We start from the raw sequence: 27,996 nt of genomic DNA on the forward strand, positions 1-27,996 counted from the left end.
GACTAAAAGTGGAGCTATTGGGATGTGACCTACATTATCAAACAAAACATTATTTGGGTGAAAAAAAACTGCAGCATAACTGCATAACTCATAACTTTGAGTCCAACTAAAATTGTTTTCTGATTGTACTGAGAAGGACTAACAAGCAAAGGGACCTGGATAAAGTTACAACAGTCCTACTGAATACTGGTTTTGAGTATTTGCCTCAAATTCCTAACTCTTATAATCAGCTTAACTTCAAAACTAAGCACGGTAGCCATGAGGAAAGTGTGATAAGTTTTCTGTATTTTCATTAGAAGTTATTTTTTTGCCAATTGACACATTTTAAGGAAATGTGTGGCCAAGTGCAGTACACGTAACTTGACCGCTTAATTTGATTTTTTTCTATCTCCAGAATCAGTACACTTCTGCTGCAGTACTACATGTCCCCAGGTTAGACTCTATGCACATCATAAACAACAATACTAAAGGCCTTAAATAAGGGTTTGACACATGGCCCCTGAACAAAACAAAGCCTCAGATCTCATGGCCACATGAAACTGTGGATGACTTTGTTCTTATAGTTTACGCAGATGCATCAGGCCCCTTCCCTCCTTTACTTAAGTTAAACTAGTAATACTGCAGTTCAAAAATACACCATCATAAGTTAACCTTGTGCTTTGAACATGTCTTGAAGTATCATTAGCAAAATGTGCTTACAGGCAAGGCAAGTTTATTTAAGTGGCACCTTTCAACAACAAGGGAATTCAAGGTGCGTTAAACCGTTGAATCAATAGTAAAAGCAGTCAAATCAAACTGCAGAAAACTGGCGCCTGTGACTGTTATACTGTTTTATCTTATATCACCGAAATTCAGTTGTAGCTGATGGAGGTGGAGCTTATCGTAACTACTACTTTACATAATACTGGCGGGTAATCTAATCAACATGCATCATTCTGAAAAGTAACCAATAACTAAAACTGTCAAAAAGTACTAGTTAGGTGTTTTCCCTCCTTTTAGCGCCAATCAATTACTATACTCCACTCCAATAGGTGGCGGTAATGCTATGAACTGAATGTCAACAATTCCGAAGAAGAAGAAGAAGAAGGAGGAGGAGGAGGAGGCGGAAGAGGAGGAGAAGAAGAAGATCCTCCTACTCAACATGGCGACCTAGTGGAGAGTCCACGCTCGTTTGTTGACATTTATTTAAAAACCAAGCTTATGCCTTATTCGTGGACTTACAGCGACTATAACCATGTCGAGACTCATCGTGAAAAACCTCCCCAACGGGGTGAGTAAGCCGCCGGGATGTGAGCAGACGGTAACGGTCGCGTTTTGTTTCAGACCACCTGAAAATGTCCCGTTAACTGTGTGTCTTGTGTGCAGATGAAGGAGGAGAGGTTCCGGTCGATGTTCGCTGCCTTCGGCACCGTGACAGACTGCTCTCTGAAGTTTACCAAGGACGGCAAGTTCCGCAAGTTCGGCTTTGTGGGGTTTAAAGCCGAGGAGGATGCGAACAGAGCCCTGAAACACTTCAACAAGAGCTTCGTGGACACATCCAGAATCACGGTATGGTTTCAGTCTTCTCCTGTTGTTGTTGTTGACTTTACGGTTATATCTCCGCATGTGAACCCATGGTTGTCGTGTGTTCCAGGTCGAGATGTGTAAAGCGTTTGGAGACCCCACAAAAGCAAAAGCCTGGAGTAAACACACTCAGAGCTCAGGCCAGGACAAACCCTCTGCTCCTTCTGACACTGACAGCAAAAAGGTACCTGCAGACACAAAGTGACAGGCAGGGAAACTGGAGAAACAAAAAAAAAAATCTGCTCAGCTCTACAATTTTATCTAACTTAAAAAGAAATTTAGAAAAAAAATTCACAGCGATAAATCTTTCTGATGTGACTGTCTGGATAGCACACAGTATATTAATTTGTCTCCGTGGAGAGTAATGTGAAGCTCTCTCACTTAAAAAAAAAAATACAGTATATGTCTTTTTGTTTCCGTCTTCAGACGAAGAAGAAACCAAAAAAGGAACTCAACAGCACACTTGGAAATGTGAGTAAATGTGTCATTGAGCAACCATGTTTGTCTGCTGTTAAAGTATATCCGCTGTTAATTATGCAAAATCTGAATGTGGGTAAGATGGAACCAACCTAGGTATGGTTTATCACACCCCAGTGTTTTTTGGTGCTAACCTAAATGAGCACATAGCACGGTAAAAAGGCAAGAGTGTGTGTAACATCAGAGATCTTGCGCAGAATTGTAGCAGTCTTATAAATGAGACAGAAAAAATGTGTAAACAGCAGCATTTCTTAAGTATCAAAAAAGTATTTTGTAGCTGTCAACACTTGTAACATCAACAAAACAACATCAGTTTGTTTTTTCAGTGTTGTCCACATCATCCATGTGCTGATCAGCTGGCATACAGCATCAGTCTAGCACAATCTAATAAATGTCTACCTGGGGTATTTGATGATTTGTTCCCATCTATTTTTCATTTTATGGCACACTGTAGTTTTTTTTTTTTTTTTAATTTATGTGCTGTTTAATCTTTGCATGTTCACATTATTGTCTTATTTCAGCTGGAAGAGGACCAGGGATTCAAAGAGTTTCTGTCAGTACATCAGAATCGAAGCCAAGTGCCGACCTGGGCAAATGACACTGTGCAGCAAACAGCTGATCCTGACAGCGGACCCAAGAAGACTCAGGACAAGAAGAAGCTTGCTTCAGATGATTATCTTAACTTTGATTCAGACCAGTCAGAGGATGAGGACGAGGAAGAAGAATATGATGAAGATGAAGAAGGTTGGTAATGGTGGTCCCTTCTTAGTGTAGGTAGATGAAAGCTGTGTCCCAATCCCAGAAAATATCAGTTAACTGGGTGTCTGTTATCCATCATGTCTTTACCTTTAACTTCTTTATGATATCCAATATCATGAAACTTAAGGGGCAACTTTATGGCAACTTTCTAGTACTAAACCTGGAAAAGTTTGACTTTACAGACTCACTTAATGGGGAGCAGTTGGTTCAGTCTGGCCTCCTGCTCTTTTCAGGGGCCTATGTTTGTGGACCACATCCTTGAAGGGTTCAGCCCCTGGATTATAACACATTTCATGGAGTATAACAAAAAAATTAAAAACTTTATTCATGAAATGTTTTTTTTTACCAAGATCCTCAATATACATAGTGAAATAAATTTATGTATGTGTGTGTGTATATATATGTATATATGTGGGAAAGCAAAATGATGATTGACTGGAGTAAATTCGTGCGGCATGTTGTTGCTTTCAGGTGCCACTAAAGAAGCACTGAAGTCTGACTTGTCAGACATGGATTACCTGCGCTCAAAGGTGGCACGGACGGACGACACCATGGAAGAGGAGGATGATGGTGAAGGGGATGATGATGAAGAGGAGGGTTATGCTCCTGTGCAGCACACAGACAGCGCTTATGAGAGTGGTGACAGAGAAAACAACACAAAGGCCAAAGTTTCAATTTCCCCGGAGGGTAACAAGCGAAGCAAAGCCAAGAAAACTGCCACACAGGAGGTGATTGTTGAAAAAGATCTGCAGTTAAACATTACATTTCAGTACAGCATTGTATTTGCATTCAATTTGTGCTTGTTAACACCCTCCTCTGTATGTTGCAGACAGAGCCGACGACAGAGTTCACGGTGAAGCTGAGGGGAGCCCCGTTCAATGTCAAAGAGGTGACTGAACATAAGCTTTATGATTCCAGAGATGCAGTGACGATGCTCTGACTTAAAAGCATTCTGTGTATTTCAGTTTCTGCATCTATGACACCAACATGATTTCCTTTTTATGTGTTATGTCAATAGCAACAAATTCGAGAGTTCATGACCCCACTGAAGCCTGTAGCAATCAGGATTGGGAAGAATGAAAGTGGAAATAGAACAGGTATGTTCCTGAAAGCATTTTAATTTGTGCTTCTTAGCCAACTGTGCGTTAACAATATTTTACAGACTGAGTGTGCTGTGTACCATCTATCTGATTGTACAACAGTCAACTACATGTTTTGTATGTGTCAATGTAGGCTGTATACAGGCCCATGTATAAGCAAAGGTGTCTTCTCAGGTTATGTGTATGTGGACTTGCGCTCTGAAGAAGAGGTGGAAAAGGCCCTGAAGAAGAATAAAGACTACATAGGTGAGAAACATCACATCTCATTCTTATCTCTGCACATCATTTTTGGGCGCAGGTTTGAGGTATGTGGAAAGTGGTAAGAATGTCTTACGCTGGCTAAAAATGCTTGTGTCTGTTTTTTCAGGTGGGCGTTACATTGAGGTCTTTAACACCGATGCCTCTGGGGGTAAGGGCAAGAGGGACAGAAAGGACAAAGAAATCGACAGAAACTTCACAAGGAAGCTCAAGGAGGATGAGGAGGAGGAAGATATTGCAGAGTCAGGTCGACTTTTCATCAGAAACCTTCCTTACACCTGCACAGAGGAAGAGATCAAAGAGCTGTTTGCTAAACACGGTGAGTTAACACACACGTGTGCACACACAAGCTTTTCCCCGCAAAAGTAAAATTTGCTCTCGTCCAAGTTTGTTATAATTCTGCAACCTTTACAGGTCCTTTATCTGAGGTGCTCTTCCCTATCGACAATCTAACAAAGAAACCTAAAGGATTTGCTTTCATAACCTACATGATACCAGAGAATGCTGTGACAGCTCTTGCTCAGCTAGATGGACATGTATTTCAGGTATTTGATCTCTGACTGATTTTTCATTTATCTATATGCCACAAGATGTGTAGCCGCCTCTGGATTTAGCAGTGCGACGAGATTTACAGGTTAAACTGAGTCTGATTGAAAGCATTTGTTTTTCCTCATGTTTTCAGGGCAGGATGCTTCACCTGCTTCCCTCCACTGTGAAGAAGGAAAAGACTGAATCTTCAGATGGTGGTGGTCCTGGCTCTTCATCATACAAGCGACAGAAAGACGCTAAAAATAAAGCTTCAAGTTCCAGGTATACTCAATCCCATTAATCCTCTGATTTCTCTCTGTTTGTGGTTTTCATTTAAATTTACACACAAATGTTTTGCTTCTTTCCAGTTCGCACAACTGGAACACCCTGTTTCTTGGCACAAGTGCAGTGGCAGATGCCATTGCAGAAAAATACAACACCACTAAAAGCCAAGTTCTGGACCATGTGAGTGACACTACATCCTGTTCAATACTTAGGCTCCCCTCAATGTGCTTTTCAGCTACAGCATGTATCTTAAATCAGGTGTGGTTACAGCAGCGTGTGGATTTTGACGCATAATAAACACTGAGTATTCAACTTCTTTGGTCCTTGCCCTCCTCTGCAGGAGTCCAAGGGGAGTGTTGCAGTGAGGATGGCTCTGGGAGAGACACAAATCGTTCAGGAGACTCGACAGTTCCTACTGGACACTGGTGTCAGTCTGGATTCCTTTAGTCAGGCAAGTTTAAAATGAACTCTTCCTTACTTTCTGCTTTACAGTGCCCTTAACCAAAGTTATGTTCATTGAGGTTTTTCCCTGCTTGTACCCCTGTGTGTATAGGCAGCAGCAGAGAGGAGTAAAACTGTGATCCTGGTGAAAAACCTTCCAGCTGGAGTGACAGTGTCAGAGCTGGAGGAGCTCTTCTCTCCTCACGGCTCTTTGGGTCGAGTGCTGCTGCCACCTTCAGGACTCACTGCCATCATCGAGTTCCTGGAGCCAACGGAAGCAAAACGAGCCTTCACAAGGCTGGCCTACAGCAAGGTACCTGTCATTTTTCACTTGCATAAGCTGTCCATACAGTGTGTTTTGATTGGGGACACTGAAGACTGTTTTTTCCCCTATTTATCTCTGAAAACCCTAGTTCCATCATGTCCCGCTGTATTTGGAGTGGGCACCTGTTGGGGTATTTGTAGCAGCCAAACCAGAACCAGGTAAAGTCCCTCAAACACTCATAAACTTGACAATCTTTTTTTTTTGACGTCAAAGGGATAACATAAATAACGAGAATATGTATTGGATCTGTCTAACCAAGTACCAGACAAAGAGGAGGCAGTGAAAGATGAGAAGAAGGAGGAAGAGGAAGAGGAGGAGGAAGAGGAGGAAGAGGAGGAATCTACTCCAGGCTCTACACTTTTCATTAAGAATCTTAATTTCAGCACAACAGAGGAGAAACTACAGGAGGTAGGTCAATTCATAAATACAACTGTCAGTTATATTTACTAACAGTTTAGAAGGGTTTAACTGTAGACTGATGTTTAATCAGTGTTTTCTTCATTTGTTGCAGACGTTCTCCAAATGTGGCAAGGTCAAATCCTGCACCATCTCCAAGAAGAAAGATAAAACAGGTACTAAACATTATAACTAGGATAACGCGTCTAAACAGGACTGAACATTGATTTATAGGGATTTCACTTGTGAGAACATTTTTTGATCAGTTGATTAGAACCTTTATCTTTACAGAAGTGATGATACAAATCAACCTGTTATTAAGGTTCAACCACAATTGATACTATTTTTCCCCATTTTCATCTAAAGCCAGATACACCATGCTTTTAGTTTAGTGCCACACATTATTTATTTAAACAAATGTGATTCCGTTAGAATAGAATCTCTCTTTCTCTGTGTATGTTCATGCTTAGTGAGAGCATATGGTGAGTTAACCGCCCAGTGTTTTTGTTTTGACTCCCAGGAAAGCTGTTGTCTATGGGCTACGGTTTTGTCCAGTACCAGACGGCAGAGGCAGCACAGAAGGCCCTGAGGCAGCTACAGGTACCAGCTCCATTTCCTCATTGAAACTCTCACACCTTTTCTCCACAGCCTGGTTCCTGGCTAATGTGTGTTCTGTCTGTCTCTCTCAACTCTCCATCAGCACTGTACTGTGGATGATCACCAGTTAGAGCTGAAGATTTCTGAGAGGGCCACAAGGTAGGATTAGGTTCAGAAGGATTTTAGTGAACATTGAGGAATAAAAACTGTAATTTCACATCTGTTTTAAGATATTGTGAAATTACAAGTGTATTAAAAGTGAAGTGTTAAGTAGTAAATCAGGACTGTTCCCACTCAAGTGTTTCAGCATGAAGTATCACAACATTTTTCATCATTTTAAAATGTAAACCTGTTCTCTTGACACTACCCATTCAGTCTCTTTCTCTGTGTGCAGGACTACTGAGGTGTCGCGCAAGAAGAAGCAAGTCGAGAAGAAGCAAACAGGATCTAAGATCCTCGTGCGCAATGTTCCCTTCCAAGCCACTGTCAGGGAAATTCGAGAACTCTTCTGGTAGTGGTCACATACACACACAACAACTTTTTCACAGTTTGTGTGGAGAAGGTTTAGAGCGAGATGATTTAATAATGCTATGGTCTCTTCCCTCTGTCCTCTCAGTACATTTGGTGAGCTGAAGACAGTCCGTCTTCCAAAAAAAGCAGCTGGCTCAGGGAATCATAGAGGCTTTGGCTTTGTTGATTTCCTTACCAAACAGGATGCTAAGGTTTGTGTGTGATTTGGTTAATCTGTATTTTTGTAGTTAATATAAGGCTTCAGATGCATATTCAGGGAAGTCACAGTCCTCTAGTGCTACAGTATAGCATACTGTACAGTATTTTGCTATGATCATAAATTCTACGCCCCTGTTTTCTCTATAGAAAGCGTTTGCTGCGCTGTGCCACAGCACCCATCTGTACGGGAGACGTCTTGTCCTGGAGTGGGCTGAAACTGAAGAAACAGTGGAAACACTGAGACGGAAAACAGCTGAACATTTTCATGGTAAATTTACCAGAGTTTTTTTGAACAGCATACAAAATATGATTCATAAAATGAAAACAGATTTTATATATTAATTTATTTATTCCTTCTCATTTACTCCTCATATCAGTGGCCTCCAAAAAGCAGCGAAAGGCAGAGGTTTTGGAGGGAATTCTGGAAACAATGGAAACTGATGGGGGCGTGGAAGACTGAGGTTCCTAAATGCTACTGTCGCTGTGAAAGCCTTGGCACAATCCTGACCCGTGCTCCTGTGTTCTTCTGTGTGAACAGGACTGTTAAGAAAATACGGACCTGACAAAGGAGCAAATTATAATTAATTTATCATCTAATTGAAGTTTTGTGAAAAACTTTGAAAACCTCTGTATTTCTTACATTACTTACGTTTTGTATAGAATGATCAACCTCAGCATGATGGAGCTGAAGTCAGTTTTTATATAAAATCTTGTTTCATGATATAAAAGTTGTTGGTGTTGCTTTATGCTGCGTTTGTGTGTGAGTGGCCTAATGAGCGATTAAACCAAACACACCAACAGGATGGAGTCTTTTATTTTGAAAGTACTGTCTTGGGAGTACGGTCAGCTGACCAGTCGCGTTATCATGTGACTTGTTCATGTCAACATGGCGTGCGGGCAAAACAAGACGTTTGTTGCGGGAAGTTTTAGAACAGTTTTAAACGTTTTAGTATTTTTATACGTGCTGTGTTTCATGTGTGAGTCGGTTCGTGCTGAAATACGAACAGCAGTTATTGACAAACAAACCGGACAGCTGAATGTCCTGGAAGGATACCGAGAGAATTTTATTGCCTGGGCCAACTTCACTGATGACATTAAAACCTCAGGGTGAGTTAACATTCATTTGTCTTTTAACTTTGGGGGGGCGGGGGCACATGCGAAACTATTTTCTAACTCAGAATTGGATAAGGTTAAGGCTGCAACCAACGATTATTTTCATAATCATTTAATTCATCAATTATTTTTTTCCCCATTATTCTGTTAGTCTGTAATATAACGTAGTAAAGAATATGCGTTATTTCCCAGCAGAAAATTACCCAGATATATTGAATTTACAATGATGAAACAAAACTTTACACTTGAGGAATCTGAAAATGTTTGACATTCCTGTCTGATAAATCTCAAAATGTTTGCCGATTCATTTTGAAAACAGAGAGCAGAAGTGAATCTCGTGACAGGAAAGGTTCAGATCCCCATTGAGTTATTGTGGGGCCTTTGTGCAAATGTAAGAATATTAGTAAAACCCAATATAAATGCGTGAATGATTTAAATGAAAATACATACGGATTAAAGGAAATTGGGACAAATAAGCAACACAACACATAACACAAATATACAACACCAATCAGCTGACAATAATTTAAAGGAGAAAAAAGACTTGAGTTCCAGACAAGAGTAGTAGAAACACTGTTCCTTGTCTGTGCACAGTGATATTACTGGGAATACTGGCCATGTCTGGTTTAACAAAAAGGACAATGAAAAATACTTGACATAGATCAGTGATTCCCAAGCTGAGATCCAAGGATCAACAATTCTCTTCATCTTACATCTGTTTTTTGAATAATAGTTGGTACAGCCTGTGACCTCTGTCATCTCCTGTCATCTCCTCCCCAATAGTACAGTTATTCTAACCCTGCTCCTTTCAGGCTCTGCGCACAGCTAATATTCGTCATCTTTTCATTTATTCAAATGTGCTCTCTTGTTAGGTGGTCTTTCTTGGAGATCACTACCAGTAGTCAGTACAACGACAGTATCCAGGCTTATGCTGCAGGTGCAGTGGAGGCTGCAGTCACATCTCAGGTCAGCTTAAACCTTCATTCTCAGGACATCATTGTACTTGTTCTCACGTTCCATTTCAAATAATATGAACTCTTGGCATGCGTGTGTTTTAGCTCATCTATAAGCACTGGATGAACACTCTGATGGGATACTGTGGGCCCTTCACGAGTCAGACCGGTTACTGTGAGCGCCTTAAGGCTTTCATCTCAACCAATCTGCAGTGGGTTCAGGACCAGATAGAGAAACAGCCAAGTTCACCCTACTGGTACCAGGTACTTAATAAGCATGAATTAAAAATGCATGGAAACAAACATGTTTTAAGGCCAGAGAAAATATGTTTCACTGTCCGTTTTCAGGTGCGTCTGGCCCTGCTGCAGCTGAAAGGTCTTGAGGACAGCTACAATGAAGAGCTGTCATATCCAGAGGGGCCAATCTCCTTCAACCCGTTTGGCTTCCTGTAAGTGCTTATCTCCATTTTGCCTGAATCAAACATGCTTCCTCGCTGTGCCCGAGATCATGAACTTTGTTTCTTGCAGTTGTTCTTCACTTCTACTTTGTCCAACCAGACTTTTCCAACTGGGCGGGGATCTTGAGGACTTGGAATCGGCTCTAAACAAATCCAGCGAAACTAGACCCCTTGGATCTGGTTCCTGCTCTGCTCTCATTAAGCTGCTACCAAACAAAAAGGAACTGCTGGTGTCACATGACACATGGAACACCTACCAGGCCATGCTGCGCATTATGAAGAAATACAACTTTGCCTTTAAAGTCTCTCCTTCAGGTAGTTTACTGATTGGAGTGTGTCTCCTGTTCTAGAGTCTCTCATTAATTACAGGAATTAATTAAAGGGACAGTTTGACATTTTTGGGCAGAATACTCAAAATACGCTTTCTTGAGTTAGATGAGAAGATAATTAACACTCCCATGTCTGTACAGAAAATATGAAGTCAAAATGTATTAATGTGCTCTAATATTTTTTTCTTTTTTTTCAGGCAATGATCTTCTTCCTGGGGGAACCCAGGCATTCTCATCTTACCCTGGATCTATCTTCTCTGGAGATGACTTTTATATCCTAAGTAGTGGCTTGGTGAGAACTCTTTATACTTGGCTTGACAGAATTGAGTGTTACACATTTAAAAGAGTAAATTTCAGTATTTCAATATGCTGTTATTATGTCACTAGATGGAGTTTCTTTTTCTTAATACATCTTGTGTCTGCAGGTTACTTTGGAGACCACCATTGGCAACAGCAACCCTGCTCTCTGGAAGTTTGTTCAGCCCACAGGAACCGTCATGGAATGGCTGAGGAACATTGTGGCTAATCGACTGGCTGCTACTGGCAAGGAATGGGCCGAGATATTCAGAAAGTACAACAGTGGAACGTGAGTTAAACACAACAGAAAGAAATGTGCTCTTGTTACTTTTTAGCTGACATTATCACCACTTGGTCCTGATGTAATCTTCTCAGCAGGCCCCAGGCTCTGTTGTCAGCTGCTTTTTTTGTCTTGTGTTCAAAATTCCCACTGATGACGAGATTAAATACGGTGTTGTTTGACCTTTGACTGACATGACGATTGATAGTAGTAAAGGAAGCAGAATAACATCATTTATAATTAGGAGTCACATGAGAATTCAGCTGGGTCAGACAGCTGTTATGGGGTCATCATGCTGAGTCAGATGCTTCAACATCCATGGCATAGATTGTGTGTATATGTTTGTTTTGCAGGTATAACAACCAGTGGATGATCGTAGACTATAACCACTTCACTCCAGGGAAGACCGATATTAAAGAGGACCTGTTTGTTGTGCTGGAGCAGATTCCGTAAGTCTTTGCAGCCAACCTAATTAAAAATAGATTATTAATTCAGTATACTTGCAGATGATACAATGATACACAAATGATTCACTTATAAGCTTTTCTTATCTTGTAATTCTTCAGGGGACTTGTTGTTTACACTGATAAAACACAGGAACTGCTGGAGAAAGGGTACTGGGCAAGTTACAACATACCGTAAGTATCCAGTTTGGAAACAGTAAGTTTTATGTAAACATGGTTGCATTTTTTTTGCTTGTTTGTTTGTTTCATTGTATTATATGTAAAATGTCCTTTTATGCGTTCATGCTCATGTATAGGTACTATGTGGACATATTCAATGCCAGTGGTTGTAATGAGCTTGTTGAGAAGTACGGCCCATGGTTCTCTCTGGACCAGAATCCTCGGGCTCAGATATTCAGAAGAAACCAGACAGATGTCACAGATGTGGACTCAATGGTCCGCCTCATGAGGTAAAGTCTGTGTGTTGCATAGGTTTGAGGTGGGCATTCTTCCATCATGTGCTGCACTGATCAGTATAACACAAATATATTTTTATAGGCTAATGACAACATTTCATTTTATTTATGAGCTGCAGTGTCTCTCCTCAGGTATAACAACTTTAAGGAAGATCCACTGTCAAAGTGTGAAGACTGTAATCCTCCTTCAAATGGGGAGAATGCGATCTCAGCTCGTTCAGACCTGAACCCAGCTAATGGAACATATCCTTTTGGTGCCTTAAGACAGAGACCACATGGGGGAACAGACATGAAGGTTTTTTTCTTATTTAATCTCTTGCCATCACCCATCTCTCTGCCCATACTTTTACTCATCATTCTTACCACATTTTCTCTGTGTGTTGCCTCAAATTAAACCGATTTCAGTAGGTGAAAAGGGGTGCAAAATCTGATGGATTGTTTGTTCCTTTGCAGATGACCTCCTACGAGATGTTCCGAGAGTATGGCATGGTTGCAGTGAGTGGGCCAACCTGGGACCAGGTGCCACCCTTCCAGTGGAGCACTTCGCCCTACAAAGACTTAATGCACATGGGTCACCCTGATACTTGGACATTTAAGCCTATAAAAGTCACCTGGACTCCCTAATTTTTACCATATAAGTGGCTTATAGCTGCCACCTGTGTTGTTTTAAGCTTTGACAAAGGGAAATGGTACTTTATTTTAGATTTACAACTTTTATGAACACAATAGTCATTGATTCTCAGGAGAGTTGAGATAAGATTTTGGGAGTATTGCACTATTTGCATAGTTAAAGCATCGGAGTTTAAAGAGAGCTTTGAATGTGAGGCAGTATAACAAAGAATAATAATTTCACAAGACTGCTATTGGAAAGTGGGAGCTTCCATGTTAGATTATATGTGATTTTCATGTTTTGTTTTAAAGATTTGATTTCTCATGCTAAATATGTAAAAATGCAAATCATTTACATTCTGATAGCTTAATGATTTATTGGAATGTTAAAATGTTGCCATAGCTATCACCAAGTACTAATATTGATGCAGATGCTAATTTTCTGTCACACTAATGTCTTGAGTTTTTGAGTAATTCTGTTACTTGATGAATTAATTTTATATTTTTAAAATATTTTCTAAATAAACAGTGCCCTGATTGTTGCATTAAAAAAATCTGTCTGTGTAATTCTTAGTTTGATTTCCCATATTTAAAAAAATATATAATAATAGAAAATTGGAAAATGGAATCCAACTAGAATCCAATTTTCTAAAATTGTATTTTCATTTCAGTATATTATTCATACTTTTAAGTTATTTAGATATATCTGTCCATGCAGTGTTGGATAGAAAAATTCACCCAGGTTTAATATTGGTCAGCGCCAGTCAAGTCTATGCTGGAAAGCACCCTCACTTCACTTTTAGTGTATAAAACCTTTGCACACTTTTGTAATTAAAACATAAAAAAACATATAAACACACACACACACACATTTATTTTTTTATTTTTTTATTATTATTATTTTTTAAACTTTCAGTGGTATTGCTCTTTAAGGCACTTCCTTTTTTTTTTTTTTTCTTTAAGGCACTTCCGTCGACAATCTATGGATACGGCGCAACGTCATGGTTGTCGTCATGGCAGTGCGCTCTCGTAAAGTGATAGCGCTGTCGTGCCGTTATCCTGAAGCGCTTTAAATGAACTTTAAACTTCCTAAATGTCGGACTCCGGCTTATTTACCATCGAGAAACTCGGGTGTCACAGTATTTTGTCAAAACCGGCGACGTGATCAGAAAAAGACTGCTCAAACACAAGGTACGAAGTTATCTGTTAGCTCGTAAGTTAGCAACATCGACAGTGATCGAACGTCAACGTATCAGTGGAGTTGGTTGGCTGGTGTGTTACACGTCTCCTGTGGCTCTGTAACAGCTCTGTTGTCTGGACTAAATGTGTGCTGTCCGCCGTACTGTCAACACTGGATCTTTCAAACTCGTTTTGAACACTACTGTGAAACCCAAAGAAAGATAATTTGGGAATTATTCTGTTCTACTGACTTACATATGATCGTTGTCTTGTTGAGCACATATATTCACCCTGTCCTATTAATAACTAATAAGTCCACTAACAGGTTCCAGCAACAAATCATTAGCAGGTACTGTGGTGAAAAGAAAAAGCTGTCAAAGCTCTAGTAACTGAAGTGATTCTATTCTGTTTACAGTTTTCCGTATCCAAACTGTATGTGGAGTCTGAAAATGGGTTTCTGGCATCCAGTGTCTAACCTAAGAGATTATGTAGCCCAAAATCCTCCAGGGGTGACATTTTTCCTGTGTCTATTGAGTCTGGCTATCTCTTTCATCTGCCTGAGCTCTTACAGCTACACTCACACTCTGCCTAATCCTGACACAGAAAAGGTAAGGACTCGTTTATCCAAGTTTATTTTGGAGAATGGATGTTACCTTAGAAATCTTTTCTTTTTGCCTGTGTTTGGAAGATCAATCAGAGCTAGCAAGATAATGATTAAAAGATTATGAGTACTGGTGTGCAATGGAAACATAATGTTTCATAATAACGTTGCGATGTATGTGTGTGTCCTGAGCCGCTATTGATATGCAAATCATGTGATTTATTCTTCTCTTAGGACTGGAACCATCTACTTTCCTCTTTATCAGAGTTCCAACTCTGTATGAAAGCCAATGCAAATTCATCTGACCTTGTCTCACCAGTTCCTTCTCCTCTTATGGAGCAGGAAAAGGATAGAGAGATTTCAGTTAACACTACGAGGACTTCTTCTTCTTCAGTTACCCATTTGCATCTCAAGGTTCCTCTGACTGTGAGTGCTAGCTCAGCCAGCGGGTCTGTTACAGACCTTGGTCTGCACACTACCTTGACAGCCAGTCAACTAGACCTTGGAGGTTGGTATTGAACTGAAGTGATTTTGTTCTTAAATACAGTGAAGTAAATATGTATAGCCATACATTCTTACCCATGAGCATTTATTTTACTCCCCAGGCAATGAGACAATTAATGTGACTCTAGAGTTTCTGTCTGGAAATAGTACCCACACCTGCCTCACCATTAGTGCCCCAACACACCTCCTGCCCATGAGGCTGTAAGTTCATTCACACCCTAAAGTGTGTGTTTCTAAGCTTCCTTAATTTTGATACCAACTACTTAGATACCTAAAAAGAATGTCTGTCAATCTATGAATGATATTTTTGTATATGTTTTTATGCACACTATATACTTTCATGAAGACTTCCTCCAGAGTGTCCAGCAACTGACAAAAATACTTCATCCATCCATGTGGAAGCAAGGAACCAGCTGCCCACGGCATCACAAACCTGCTACAGTTTACACTCCAAGAATGACCCTACACTCACTGTCATGTTAACGCAGGTACAGTGAGTCACACGTTAACAACATAATACAGATACAGCCATAATACAGTTACCCCATCGTCACCCTGTCAGTTATTCTTAACTTTTATTCTTTAGGAGGAGCAGAGTGTGGCGGTGCGTCATCTGTTGGAAGTCAGTGTGTTTCTGCTGGGAGTTTGTTTGATACTCTGTTTAACTGCTAGTCTGACACATTCACTCACACGCCGCTACCACTGGAATGGACTGGACCTACAAAATGTAAGTCAATTCTGACATTACTATCCAAATGGCAGTTTTGACTGCTTTGTTTTTTGGATTCTGTTTACATTAATTTGTATATGTGCACCATATCTAGATATCTTAGCATGTTGAGAAATGTGCAAAGACTGTTTAACTTTACCTCACTGCTTCTCTTTATTTGCAGGACCCATTGATTGACACCTGAACATTTTTCATTCTCTGCATCTTGAAGAGATCAGTTGGTGGTTGAGAGAGAAGAGCTGTATGTGTCACTGCTTTTAATGGGGCCAATGTTATGAATGTGCAATACTAAATCAGAAGAGCATCCCTGTTATATGATACTGAAATTTTGTATAAAATCCAAGTAAGATATGATTGTGGTAAAGAGAGACTATATTTTGTTATTGGACCATAACATTGTACATAATATTGGAACAACTCGAAATGCCTGTATTGTTGACTGGTCATATATTCAGTTTGTTATGCACAGTGCATTCCAGGAGTTATTTGCTTTCTGAACTGCCTTGTCTACTTCATTTCCCACATTTCCAAGAATTATTCTCAGTAACTTGTGGAAAGTGGACATTATCTGGTTGCATTCAACTGAGTGAGGGCTTAATATACTAAGTATTTTTCTTCCAGTAGGAAATCTAAATTTAGTATTATTTTAAACTGCAACATTTAGTATAACATATTGTATTCCTATCAACAGGTGGACTAGGTTCGTTTGCATGTTTACCACTTTAATTTACATGTCTGATATTGAAAGCTAAGGCCAAGAGTTAACAGCACGTTATGTGCAGTAAAGTGTGTGCATGGAAATTACCTGTGTTACTTTGTTCTTGACATTTATTACTTCAGTCTGTCCAGGATTTTCTGCACTAACAAATCAGAAACAGGGGATTTCTGTCAAGAAGGCATCCTGTTTTCAAACAGTATTTACCTAGTTTCAGCAGGAATGAAACATGAGGTGAATGGTGATGGTAATGGTGAAAAATGTAAACACTAGTTTTCTATTTTGAATGTGACTGGACTTAATGGGCTTTTCTTGGAGTGTCTTTTTGCAAGTGACTTAACACCTGTTGCTTTTGAGGTCCTGCAGGCGAAATAAAGCTAGTGATGTTAATACTAAAATCTTGACTTGATGTACACACCAAACACACACCATACAAACACACACAATACTGGTAATAATAAACATTTGCAGTTGCTGGTCTGAATGACAATGAAATATTTAGTGCTTTAGGTATTTGTTATTTTCCTGCCTTCCTGGCAGGTACTGGTTTAAGTTCTTTTCAGCGCACTATGGAAATCAACTTGCAGAGGAATTAGTGTGTGTAGAAATAAACAAAAAGGATGACCCACCACCAAAAATTTAAACAAAGAATTGAAAATTTAACAACAACAGAGATTATGGTACTGATCATAAATAGTAAAACAGGCCTGTATTTTCAATTATGATCAGTTGAAAAACAATACACATTATTCTCTTCTGTAAGTCAGTGTTTTCAGTCATATAAGTGAATATATCTGTTATGGTCCGGAGAGTCTTGATTAGAAATTCAATTCATTGAACCCGAGGGCCACCACACGCTGATGCACTGGTATGTTATTCAACCTACGTGGTAAGATTTCTCGTCCAATCGTCGTTCGGAATCTTTACATGGTGCTTTCCTATTGGCTCAGTGTGAAAAACTAGAGGCGGGATTTCAGCAGGCCAAAGGAAGGGGTGGTTGGATTCGTCGCGGCCTGGCGCACTGTTTCATGCCAGGGAAAAGGAAACGTAACGTTACGAACTATCTATTCCTCCTTGGACGGATTATTACACTAGCGCGAAGCCACTACAAAGTCGCCGTCTTATGAAAACGGTCCGAGAAGTCGGTAAAAATCACTCGATACGGCTAATGTCATATCAATTTTAATCAGTGTAAAGCTAGCTAGCTGCCTTTACCTCAGAAACACTCTGTAGAAGACGCTAATGTCCGCTAGCAACATTTAGCTTAATATTAAACGTTATTAAAGGTTGCTGCATAACGTCTGAAACGTTTATGTCATGCCTCCTTAAGTAACATGACTGGGCCATACTTCACACATATCTAGCTGGACCAGAAAATGTGTTATGCATACATTCATAAACGTTAATGTCTTTGTAGCTAACACCATGTCTGCAGGCGCGCTTTGCTCTTAGCTGTAAAAATTTGTTGTTTCCAAGCAGGCCTCCCACGTGGTACCCCTCGCCTGGGGCGGGGTGGGGACTGGCTTTTAATAAGTTGTTAACTTGCCCCCGTGTCTTGTTGTAAAGCGTCCTCATCAGCTGATGTGCCATCATGTCCAGAATGTTAGCTAATGGAGGCACCGTAGTTACATGCACAAGACGTGTAATGGATTTCTTGCATTTTTAGGATGAAAGCTCTGGGTTAGAGCTCGGTTCTTCAGGAAGAAGACAAACAGGGGATCAGGAAGGAAACAGGAAACAATAGTGAGTGGCCATGGCCTACTCCAGCTACAGCAACCTGAGCAGGGCTCAGCTTACCTTTGAGTACCTGCACACAAATTCGTAAGTATCAGCCTGTTTGGAATTAATATGTGTGCAGAACAGTGATAACTAATATTACACACCACCAGCTTGATACACCATACCATTTTCACATGGCTGAAATGTTACAACAGGTCAACACCCCAAGAGTCCAGAGATTTGTTGGCGTACTGAACCTGGCTGGTGGCCCAGCACCGTACTCAGACACTTTGTTGTTTTTTTTTTCTTTAATTTGCCTTCTGTATATACAGTATTATACTGTATATATATACCTTAAAAAGTTGATATACTGCCTAGCTCTATGTGGTGAAGAAGAAGAGGCCCAAGGTGCCATATGAATTAAGGGTGAAGATATCTGAGGGTAGTCTGTCCTTTAAGAAGATGTGACAATGAGCAGTTTTCAGTGAACAAGTTACTGTTCTGATATGTCTCTCAATAGACTTCAGGTTGTATATCTGAATAATAACCCAACACACAATATTAATGTGGAGTACAGATGAAGTTAACTCCCTTTAAATTTTGAAGTTTATTGAATTAATAAAAATGAATGGTCTGTTTTCAGGACAACCCACGAGTTCTTATTTGGAGCTTTGGCGGAACTTGTCGACAATTCGAGGTACTCATGATGATTTGCAACAGAGCCTGCAGATGTTGAAACACTCTTATATGTCAAGATGTCTTCCTTGTCATACATATAAAGTCTAACAGTCTGTGTATTTCTTTCACAGAGATGCTAATGCTACACGAATAGACATCTACACAGGTACATGTCAGGATAACACACCCAGTTTCATACTCTGAAGCATACACATTTATTCATTGCTCCTAATATCTGTCTTTCACCTTCCTACTTTTGTGACAGAAAAAAGGCCAGAGTTGCGGGGTGGCTACATGCTCTGTTTTCTGGATGATGGTATTGGAATGGACCCAAGTGAGTGTGACTTTAGTGTTTAGTTCATGTTTAAAGGTGCTTTGTGTGGTCAATTGTGAGGTTTTCTGCTAATTTATTTATTTTGTGTGAGAAACGTAACACTGAACACCTCTGTTATTAGATGAGGCAACCCATGTGATTCAGTTTGGAAAGTCAAGCAAACGGTCACCTGAGTCCACTCAGATCGGACAGTATGGAAATGGACTGAAATCGTAAGACCTTCACTCAGTTCTTGTGTGATTATAACATTTTGCAGTTGGTACATGAGTATTTGATTAATGACACGTCATTAATGTGTGTTTGTTTTCACAGTGGCTCTATGCGTATTGGCAAAGACTTCATCTTATTTACAAAAAAAGGCAATGCACTGACTTGCCTTTTCCTGTCAAGGACTTTCCATGAAGAAGAGGGACTGGACGAGGTCAGAGTCAGTTGTTTGATAGAGCTGTGACATTTTGGATGTAATTTTTACAGGGGTTGAGTATGATTATCAGTTTAATATTGTTTGCTAATTAGATATGTCTCTAAATGAGTTTTTTACATAGTTAATCGCTGTGTATCATAATTACACAATAATCTTGTGATGTATCTTGCGTGTAACTGTGTAGTTCTGCAAGAAACCGATGACCAGTTCACATTTAACTGTCTCCAGAACATGTGGATTTTTTTGTTTTTTGGGGGAAAAATTAACTGGATATTATAGAAAATTACAGTTAGTAGGCTGTTTCATTTTATGAGTTTTAGCTGTGTTTGACTTGTGTTTCTCTTGTCTTCAATTCTTGTTAAAGGCTGTTTTAATCTGTTTTATTTGAGCATTTTTGTTCTGAAGAGTTTTAATCGTCTCTGTTCAGGTGATAGTGCCCCTCCCCTCCTGGGATCTGAAGACCAAGGAGCCGCTGACCTCTGATCCAGAGAAGTATGCCATAGAGACGGAGCTGATCTTCAAATACTCACCTTTTAAAAATGAACAGCAGCTGATGGAGCAGTTCAACAAAATAGAAAGCAGCAGTGGTAAGTGCATTAATCTGTGCCTTTGTGTAAAGAGATTAATTGTCTGATGTCCATCACATAGATGATAATAAGGTCAGTGCCACTACTCCCAAAGGTTTGGCTGACTTTTATATAAAACATATTCCACTATTTCAGTTGTATCAATACATTTCATTTTTAATAATGTTCTTTTTTTCTTTAAACTTCAGTGTTCGGGAACGGCATGGTTGATAATGATTGTGATGCTGACTTCTGTGTTGCGTTGTTAAAAGGTACTCTTGTGATCATCTATAATCTGAAGCTGATGGACAACAGAGAGCCAGAGCTGGATGTGGAGACAGACCACCAGGACATACTGATGGCTGGGACGCCTCTTGAAGGAGTGTGAGTATCACCATTACTTTGTGTGATTTGCAGAACGTTGGACCATGCTGAAAGGAATTATTTTTTGTTCTTTAATTGAAGTTGATTGTATTGAAATTGATTGGTCAGAAAATTTGTGAATGTTGTTGGTTGTGTTCCTCCCTCTCTCACAGGAAGCCAGAGAGGAGGTCGTTCAGGGCATATGCTGCTGTTTTGTACATAGACCCACGCATGAGGATTTTTATACAGGGACATAAAGTCAGGACTAAAAGACTGTCCTGCTGTCTTTATAAACCAAGGTAATATAATAACACACTTACACTGTGTCTATAATTTCTGTATTCCAGTGACTAACTTTGGCGTTCTTGTTTTGTGGACAGGGTTTATAAATACTCATCGACTCGTTTTAAAACTCGTGCAGAGCAAGAAGTCAAGAAGGCAGATCACCTCTCCAAGATTGGTGAGTCTGTGGTGCCTTTATTCACGGTTTGCTTTAGTTTTAGTTGATTTTACTTGACAGTGTTATGTCATTTCAGCGGAGGAGAAAGCCAGAGAGGCGGATAGTAAGCGCGTGGCTTTAGAGGCCAGATTAGGAGAGGACTTGTCAAAAGATTCAAGGGTAAGTCTAAGAGGATATATTGGCTAAATTGTCAAATGCAAACGTGGTTTTGTCCATATAAACAAGCTTTAAAATGGAAATTGTGATTTGAAAGAGTCAACCGTGAAAGTACACCTGATGCTCAGGTATCTAAAAGATCGTTACATGGTGTAAAGACGGTAGCAGAAAAGGCACAGACTGTCTCCCTTCTGCTTCTCTACCTCTAGGCAATTCTGAGAAAGGTTCAGGATTCAGCCATGATGCTTCGACGCGATGCTGACATGAAGAAGAGGATCCTCGAAGCCAAGCAGAAGTATGATAAACAAATTTTTTAAATTTTGATTTCTCTTAGATATAGATTTACAAACCATTCAAATTTTGTTTTTGTTTCACCTCCCATATGCTGATAATTCAAGAAATTTACATCAAAATTAGTAGTAGTATATTAGTTGATACTGATATATAATGTTTATATAAATTGGCATGTATTGATATGACAAAGCTCAACTATATTTTCTTCTGTTTCGTGTAGAGACAACAGTAGTTTATGCTGCGAAAACGTTGCCCAACAGAACACTTTGAAGGACTTTTTTTTTGCTGGGCTTTGTCTGTATCCTGTCAGACTCCTATTCTTTGTTGTTTCTCAGAGCATTAAAGGAGCCCAAGGAGTTGAATTTTATATTTGGAGTGAACATTGAACAGAGGGACCTGGACGGGATGTTTGTGTACAACTGCTCTCGTCTCATCAAGATGTATGAGAAGACAGGGCCACAGCTGGAGGGTGGCATGTGAGTAAAACGAGTGAAGAGTATTAATGTTTGAATGACTAAGAAAATGTTTTTACAGTTACATTGTTTGTGTGTTTTAGGGCCTGTGGAGGTGTGGTTGGAGTAGTGGATGTCCCATATTTAGTTCTAGAGCCCACCCACAACAAACAGGACTTTGCAGATGCTAAGGAGTATCGACACTTACTGAAATCCATGGGGGAACATTTAGCTCAGTACTGGAAGGACACTAACGTTGGTGAGTTCCTCTGATTTGTCAGATTTCCCTTCGTTAGCAGCACCTTAACTGTGCAGTTCAAACAGAAATAATCTTACAACCAGGTTAGTCACTAATCGACAAGTTGTCAGAGGTCATTGTGGAAGCATTCAAATCACTGAGCTCCTGCTGGTGTCTGATTTGGACCTTCCATTTTAAGAAGTGTAGCCTCTTAAAATGAAGAGGAGTTGGTTAAAGGCCTACTTCAACCACATGTTGTCCAGTCACATCTGAAGGCAAAATGGACTTTACCTGTTCTGAATGGCCATACTTGGAAGACCAAAAAAGCCTGTTGTTTCCTGAACGTGCATCACTTGTGCACACACTTCCTGACAGCTTCTCTTTCAACTACACAAATGGCGTTGGCACTGCAGCGAGCATATGAAAAGTGATGAACATAGCTTTGTGAAGCATGAAAAAAGAGTTTAAGAGTTAAGTTCAGACCCTGCCTTACTTTTCACTCCTCCGCTGCAGTGTTTGCTTCATAAATGCCCATTTTAAACACTTACTTGAGTATAATATTTACTTCAGCTAATTTTTTACTTTAATAATGATATCCGTGTGTGCTTTGCAGCCCAGAAAGGCATAGTGAAGTTCTGGGATGAGTTTGGATATCTGTCTGCCAGCTGGTCTGCACCTCCATCATCAGAGCCAAGATACAAGAGGCGTCGGGCCATGGAGATACCACTTACTATTCAGTGTGGTTAGTTACAAATTCATACACACAGAAAACACACACCCTTAGTCGTACTGTATCTTAATAACTTATTGCCACAAACTCTCTGGTTCTGCTTTCTGTTTTCAGATAAATGTTTAAAGTGGAGAACACTACCATTCCAGATGGATGCTGTGGACAAACGCTACCCAGACAGTTGGGTGTGTCTCATGAACCCTGACAGCACTCAGGACAGGTACACACAGAATGTTGTTTACTTGGATATGTCTTTAAATTTACAAGTCAGGCTATGCAAAACATATGTTACCTGTATTCATGTAATCAGAATCAGATCAGAATCAGAATCAGAAAAAACTTTATTAATCCCTGTAGAGAAATTCTTACTGTTACCAGTTGAAAATTAAGAAAAGAGGAAAATTATGTACTGCATGTACTGTATGTACTGCATGCCAATGCTGTCACTACATTGCTGTTTTGCACACAATGTAGTATTCCTACAAGCTATATGTAGTTTGTGTATTTTGTGTTTCCAGGTGTGATGCTCCTGAACAGAAACAGAATTTACCATGTGGTGTTCTGAAGAAAGACAAGCTGACAGCCGAAGACAAACGGAAAGAGCTGGCCGAGAAAATCAAACAGCAGCAGGAGAAACTAGAGGCTTTGCAGGTACCTCATCCCCCTCTTTCTCTCGCTCTCTCTCTCTCTTTTTGTTGCTCTCTGTTTTGTGTACATCAGAACATAAACATTGTATTTTCCTCCTTTCAGAAAACCAGCACCGTTAAGTCTGCAGCAGATGTGAAGAAGCTACCGCTGGAGGTCAGCATGAAACCAACGGAGAGCTCCTCTCAGGTACAAACTCTACCTACTGTGCTACGTGTAGTGTATAAATTCTAAGTCAAATTTTAAATGCTCCTGTCTTCTTAAAACACTGATTTCAGGTCCAGTTTTAAGTAAATTTCTTCAGTTTTAGCCAGGGGGACATTGATCGTGTATAGACAGCACAAATGAACATTACTTATTACTGACACGTGTACTTTTTTCCCTTTGTCGTTGTTGCAGGCAACAAGATCTTCTGAGAGGTCTGTAACCCGGCCCCGCTCTCCACCACTCCCAGCTCACCTCAAAAATGCGCCAAGTGCCCCTCCATCTCGTTCTGCTTCTCAGCGCACTACGCGGGCAGCTGCTGCTCCTGCATCGTCACCAAAAGTTGAACCATCCAGATCTAGAGCTGCAGCAAAGCCTCCTCCACCCGCAACAAAGACCACACCCAAAGCTTCTGCCAAAACACCTCCACCCAGCCGCAGCTCACGGGTAAGTTACAGGTTTTAGGAAGTACCCCTCTAATACCACAGTATGAGTGAGGTATATGGTTTTGTTGGAGAACGTTATTAATTTGCCTTCATGTCCAGTTAAAACGCAAAAAAAAAGAAAAAGTGAAAACTGTCTCCTTCCACAGACGTCTGCCAAAGCATCATCTGCCAAAGCAGCAGCTGCTGGACAACGCAAGAGAGTTATAGAGCTAGAAGACAGTGAGGAGGAGGAGGAGGAGGAGGAGGAAGAGGAGGAGGAGGAGGAGGAGAGTGAGGAGGAAGAGCCACAATCAAAGAAATCCAAGATGGCGGCAGCCGCTAGTAACTGTGGGAAAGTGGTAGAGAAGGCCCCACCTCTCAAACGTGGCAAGCTGGACGAGGTAAATACACAACAGAATATTAGCAACACTGCCCAAACCATTCAAGTGTATGCCTCAGTCTTGTGGATCAGCCTGTGTGTGTGGTGCACTGTGCAGTGAGCTGTGAGGACTGTGCTGTGAAAGTGTGTGCTGCAGTCTCTTTTTTTTTTGTTAGCTGCTTTTTGCCTTGCCACATTCACTGCTGCTTGTGTCACGTGAGAGATGAAATCCATGAAGTGAATAAATGAATGGAGGAAAGTGAATGAGGAGACAGAAGTGAACAAATCTAAGGCAGCTGTTTTTTTGCTGCAACACGTTCATTCATTTAACCTATTGGCTGATCAAGGATTCCAATAGTCAAATAACAGTGACTGAAGTGTAGTAATAAAACACATGCCACTCTACGTTTGTAAAAAAAAAAAGCAAAACAAACTATCCTTTGGATTTAAAGTGTTGTCATATTTAGTCTTTATTTCTGTGTGGAAAAACACTTGCATCATAATATTACAAAATTTTACTTATCTACCATGTTGCTCATCAGAGTATAGATTCAGTGGTGTTCATCCTTACAGGACATCTGTATGGAGACAAAGCATCTCGTCATTTGTGGCATTAAAAGATATTTTCTGATTGGACACTGTCTTTCTGTGAGCAAAACTAAACTGCAGTGAGCACTCCTTAATTATCAGCATGTGTTTGTCAGTCTGGATGGCTGGCAAGATGATGAGGCTGAAATCAATTTCAGGCTCCTAAAGTGAAGAAAAGGAGGAAGTAGAGGCATTCCGGGGTGCCTGAGTCAGTCACTGAACCTCCAATCAGAGCCCATCTGCTGTTGACCTTGCAGGTTAAAACACACTCCCAGGCTGAGAGGAAAGGGGTGTCTACTCCTACACGGCAGACACCAGCCACACCAACCTCTGTCCCTAAATCCATTTCCACACAACAGCATGGGGCTAAAGCCAAGGTAGCTTGACTCAGTCCCTCTTCTCTGCTACACCTAAATAAAGCTAGGCTGCATCCGCTCTCATAGCTGCTAACAGTCGTGGCGATTTAATCCTTCCGCCGATCTGGGTGTTGTTTCAGACTCATCATTCTCTCTCCTAACAATATTCTCTTGAAACCATATTTCTTCTCTAACAGCTCTGCAGAAAAGCATGCCATTCTCAACCAACAACTGATGTCACACTGGGGCTTTCACTTCTTTTATTAACAGATACAAATCATTTCTTTTAATCTCCCTCCGTCTTTTCATTAACCTTGTTTCTCTGGCTGCTGTGATGGTAATGATAGTTTTGTTTGCAGGCACCTGAGAAGGCTTCACAGCAAGAACCAGAGAACGACACTAAAAACGCTCAGAAAGGTGAGATGATGGACTGCTCCACACTGACGTGTCACACCTGTAACCGGGAAAAAAGCTCTGATAGGAGGAATTTCCACTCATGTATTTTTTTTTTCTACAGATAAGGGTCTTCTGGTTGAAGTACGTGTCAATAAAGAGTGGTACACAGGCAAAGTCATTGCTGTGGAGGCAAATAAACAGAGTGTTCGCTGGAAAGTGAAGTTTGACTATGTACCTCGATCCACCCCCAAAGACCGATGGTGAGATAGTGTGTATGTCTCTCTGCTTTCAGGGCACGTTTTGTTAACGTGTCAGATAATTAACATCCTATACATATGTGTCTGTGTGTCTGAAAAGGGTCTTTAAGGGTAGCGATGAAGTCCGGTTGATGCGGCCGCCATCTCCAATCTCTCAGACACCTGACACCCAACAGGAGACTGAGAGGGGGCCGGCACCCATGGAGCCAGACACTACTCAGCCAGGAACCAGTCGAGAGGTGACTGAAAGTCTGGTCACCATGTTGAGGTGAGCTGGTTACGTCATTGAATGAAGTTACACTTCATTGAAATCTCATGGCACTTTGTTGTGTTCACTGTGGCGTTTACGTTTCCAGGACAATGCTACGTTACTTCTTCCCTCCTGCATTTCGGATTCCAAAGGACGATGTTAACAGCATGGCGGCTGAGGAGTTGGTGGCCTTTCCTTTGGTGAGATAGATAGTACATGATTGATAAATTGATCTTTGGGTTAGAATGAATTAAAATAAAAAAAATAAAGAGTATTAATTGTTGGTGTATTAATGTGTTTTTTCCCCTCTCCATTTAGAAAGAATATTTCCAGCAGTACGAATCTGGTCTGCAGTCATTGTGCAACTCATATCAGAGCAGAGCTGATGCCAGAGCCAAAGCTGTGGAAGAGAAGAACAACAACACTGAGATCAAACTGAAGGAGGCAGACGAGAAACTACAGAAACTACGAACAAACATTGTAGCTCTTCTACAGAAAGTACAAGAGGTAAGACTGCTTACTACTTAATCTGTGCTGTACATTATTGACGACCCAAGAAATATAACATCTTTTTGTGTTTTGTTTATTTTTTATTTATTTATTTATTTTACACTTTTAGGATATTGACATAAACACAGATGATGAGCTTGATGCCTACATAGAAGACCTCCTTACCAAGGGTGATTAAAGAAGAAAGAAAAGAGACATATAGAAGAGAAGAGGACATGCACATAAACAGACTGGCAGTTTTCATTCCAGCCATTACTTGCCGACAGCTCCCCGAGGACTCGTTCTTATGTGCAGAGTTGGCTGTGAATATTTAGGGTTATTTTCATTGTTGATCCTTTCACATGTTAAATCAGATTGTCATAAGTTTGATGTTTGGTTTTGGGCTTTCCAGTGTTTAGGCTGCACCAGCATGCTTTTTGAGTTTGGGCAGGTTCTTTGGTGTTTCTACGTTGTTGGGCAGCCTTCTGGCCTGTGGTTTTCTTTTTAGTCCTTTTTATATACTTGCTTATATATGTTAAGCTATGTCTAAGCCATCCTATCCTGATCAGAATGATTTGTGTAGAATTGTTGCTCCATTCATTTAGTCAGCTAACGCTGTTACAAACTGCAGACTACATTTGTTCATTATTTCATGGTCCATCATCAGGTGAGAATTGGTAGTGACTCAAGATTTAGGCTTGACTGGTCGGTGCTCTGCACTGCAACCTTTATTAAGCATTAACTTTTATTTTTGTACACTAAAACACATTAGTGTTGCCCATTACCTTCCTTCACCCTGGTCCACCAGGCAAATATTTTATGGTTGGGTGATGTACCACACCCACAAACAAGAACTACTTACTGGGTTTTATCAGTATGAGTATTTCCTGAAATCCCTCCTGCATTTAAGCTATGACTGTTTGGTGTTTATTTTTGGAAGAAAAAAAAATCTCAGTTCAATGCAAAAGTTGTGTGTTCATAATTAATCAGTGCCTGTGTCCTTCCTTTTGAACAGATTTTTAACATGTCATAGAAATGTTTTATTAAAGGGTGCATGCTTTCCGTCTTTTTGTTCTGATTGGAACAAATGATTCTGTATTTTTGACAAATCTTTACTTAAAACAATAAAACCGGTTCGCCAGCACCTTTGATGCATGGTATGTTTATTTTGATATGTCTGTATTTACAGAATATGGTTAGAATCTTAACTCATTTTCTTTCTTTTGAGATTTCTTCCCCGGTAAAATAAAGGTGAATGGAATTTTGTTTGTGGTGCTCAGAGCATATTTCCTCCAAAAAATAAATCAAGGTTTTTGATTATCATTGCTGTGAGCACCATAGCTGAATTTCCATTCACCCTAACTGTGTTGGGGTTAAGGAAGAAATTCACATATCTCCAAACTAAGCAAAAACCGTTTTAAGCGAGACAAGTGTTTTTATATTATTAT

The 27,996-nt window shown here is 40.3% G+C and overlaps 4 protein-coding genes across 8 annotated transcripts; all 4 read left to right on the forward strand.

Moving 5' to 3' along the window:
* Window positions 1–1,135: 1,135 nt before the first annotated feature.
* rbm19 (RNA binding motif protein 19) lies at window positions 1,136–8,243 on the forward strand. The gene is made up of 24 exons (XM_041043228.1): window positions 1,136–1,270; window positions 1,366–1,548; window positions 1,634–1,747; window positions 1,990–2,034; window positions 2,562–2,784; window positions 3,271–3,527; window positions 3,629–3,688; window positions 3,818–3,896; window positions 4,074–4,145; window positions 4,267–4,476; window positions 4,572–4,702; window positions 4,840–4,967; window positions 5,054–5,150; window positions 5,311–5,421; window positions 5,524–5,724; window positions 5,825–5,894; window positions 5,996–6,144; window positions 6,248–6,308; window positions 6,653–6,732; window positions 6,833–6,888; window positions 7,124–7,240; window positions 7,346–7,451; window positions 7,606–7,726; window positions 7,836–8,243. Exons 1-24 carry the CDS (start codon window positions 1,235–1,237, stop codon window positions 7,916–7,918), a joined length of 2,790 nt encoding a protein of 929 aa, XP_040899162.1. The 5' UTR covers window positions 1,136–1,234; the 3' UTR covers window positions 7,919–8,243.
* A 94-nt stretch (window positions 8,244–8,337) lies between these two features.
* On the forward strand, window positions 8,338–12,970 carry plbd2 (phospholipase B domain containing 2). Its single transcript, XM_041043277.1, has 12 exons — window positions 8,338–8,565; window positions 9,444–9,537; window positions 9,630–9,788; window positions 9,873–9,973; window positions 10,083–10,297; window positions 10,509–10,603; window positions 10,737–10,897; window positions 11,242–11,337; window positions 11,455–11,526; window positions 11,649–11,801; window positions 11,940–12,102; window positions 12,261–12,970. The coding sequence occupies exons 1-12, from the start codon at window positions 8,345–8,347 to the stop codon at window positions 12,429–12,431; spliced, it is 1,701 nt and encodes a 566-aa protein (XP_040899211.1). The 5' UTR covers window positions 8,338–8,344; the 3' UTR covers window positions 12,432–12,970.
* Window positions 12,971–13,424: 454 nt separating this feature from the next.
* zgc:158398 (uncharacterized protein LOC568894 homolog) lies at window positions 13,425–16,559 on the forward strand. 2 transcript variants are annotated; one of them, XM_041041386.1, is made up of 7 exons: window positions 13,425–13,607; window positions 14,011–14,203; window positions 14,431–14,704; window positions 14,802–14,901; window positions 15,047–15,188; window positions 15,287–15,427; window positions 15,594–16,559. In XM_041041386.1, exons 2-7 carry the CDS (start codon window positions 14,030–14,032, stop codon window positions 15,612–15,614), a joined length of 852 nt encoding a protein of 283 aa, XP_040897320.1. In that variant the 5' UTR covers window positions 13,425–13,607; window positions 14,011–14,029; the 3' UTR covers window positions 15,615–16,559. The 2 variants fall into 2 exon arrangements, with proteins under 2 accessions (XP_040897320.1, XP_040897321.1); XM_041041387.1 differs by having other exon boundaries at window positions 13,425–14,203.
* A 590-nt stretch (window positions 16,560–17,149) lies between these two features.
* On the forward strand, window positions 17,150–27,692 carry morc2 (MORC family CW-type zinc finger 2). Of its 4 annotated transcripts, none has more exons than XM_041042949.1 (28): window positions 17,150–17,290; window positions 17,812–17,966; window positions 18,508–18,561; window positions 18,674–18,708; window positions 18,808–18,876; window positions 18,998–19,088; window positions 19,189–19,297; window positions 19,728–19,887; window positions 20,139–20,250; window positions 20,403–20,528; window positions 20,610–20,689; window positions 20,766–20,848; window positions 21,055–21,140; window positions 21,475–21,615; window positions 21,696–21,850; window positions 22,443–22,571; window positions 22,674–22,779; window positions 23,078–23,210; window positions 23,310–23,393; window positions 23,604–23,855; window positions 24,001–24,234; window positions 25,058–25,177; window positions 25,516–25,573; window positions 25,674–25,812; window positions 25,910–26,077; window positions 26,166–26,259; window positions 26,378–26,566; window positions 26,679–27,692. In XM_041042949.1, exons 2-28 carry the CDS (start codon window positions 17,899–17,901, stop codon window positions 26,745–26,747), a joined length of 3,144 nt encoding a protein of 1,047 aa, XP_040898883.1. In that variant the 5' UTR covers window positions 17,150–17,290; window positions 17,812–17,898; the 3' UTR covers window positions 26,748–27,692. The 4 variants fall into 4 exon arrangements, with proteins under 4 accessions (XP_040898883.1, XP_040898884.1, XP_040898885.1 ...); XM_041042950.1 differs by having other exon boundaries at window positions 17,150–17,286; XM_041042951.1 differs by having other exon boundaries at window positions 17,150–17,277.
* Window positions 27,693–27,996: the final 304 nt, after the last annotated feature.

This window comes from Toxotes jaculatrix, chromosome 7, assembly GCF_017976425.1.
Source record: "Toxotes jaculatrix isolate fToxJac2 chromosome 7, fToxJac2.pri, whole genome shotgun sequence".
Taxonomy (NCBI): Eukaryota; Metazoa; Chordata; class Actinopteri; family Toxotidae; genus Toxotes; species Toxotes jaculatrix.

Bases quoted from the DNA above. Each gene is read 5' to 3' on its own strand.
- morc2 (XM_041042949.1), top strand. From the start codon at position 17,899: ATGGCCTACTCCAGCTACAGCAACCTGAGCAGGGCTCAGCTTACCTTT. The intron at 20,251-20,402 runs GTGAGTATCACC...CCTCTCTCACAG, and splicing joins GGGACGCCTCTTGAAGGAGT to GAAGCCAGAGAGGAGGTCGT. The intron at 26,078-26,165 runs GTGAGCTGGTTA...TTACGTTTCCAG, and splicing joins AGTCTGGTCACCATGTTGAG to GACAATGCTACGTTACTTCT.
- plbd2 (XM_041043277.1), top strand. From the start codon at position 8,345: ATGGCGTGCGGGCAAAACAAGACGTTTGTTGCGGGAAGTTTTAGAACA. The intron at 9,789-9,872 runs GTACTTAATAAG...GTCCGTTTTCAG, and splicing joins GTTCACCCTACTGGTACCAG to GTGCGTCTGGCCCTGCTGCA. The intron at 11,802-11,939 runs GTAAAGTCTGTG...GTCTCTCCTCAG, and splicing joins TCAATGGTCCGCCTCATGAG to GTATAACAACTTTAAGGAAG.
- zgc:158398 (XM_041041387.1), top strand. From the start codon at position 14,030: ATGTGGAGTCTGAAAATGGGTTTCTGGCATCCAGTGTCTAACCTAAGA. The intron at 14,902-15,046 runs GTAAGTTCATTC...ACTTTCATGAAG, and splicing joins CACCTCCTGCCCATGAGGCT to ACTTCCTCCAGAGTGTCCAG. The intron at 15,428-15,593 runs GTAAGTCAATTC...CTTTATTTGCAG, and splicing joins ATGGACTGGACCTACAAAAT to GACCCATTGATTGACACCTG.
- rbm19 (XM_041043228.1), top strand. From the start codon at position 1,235: ATGTCGAGACTCATCGTGAAAAACCTCCCCAACGGG. The intron at 5,725-5,824 runs GTACCTGTCATT...TGAAAACCCTAG, and splicing joins CAAGGCTGGCCTACAGCAAG to TTCCATCATGTCCCGCTGTA. The intron at 6,889-7,123 runs GTAGGATTAGGT...CTCTGTGTGCAG, and splicing joins ATTTCTGAGAGGGCCACAAG to GACTACTGAGGTGTCGCGCA.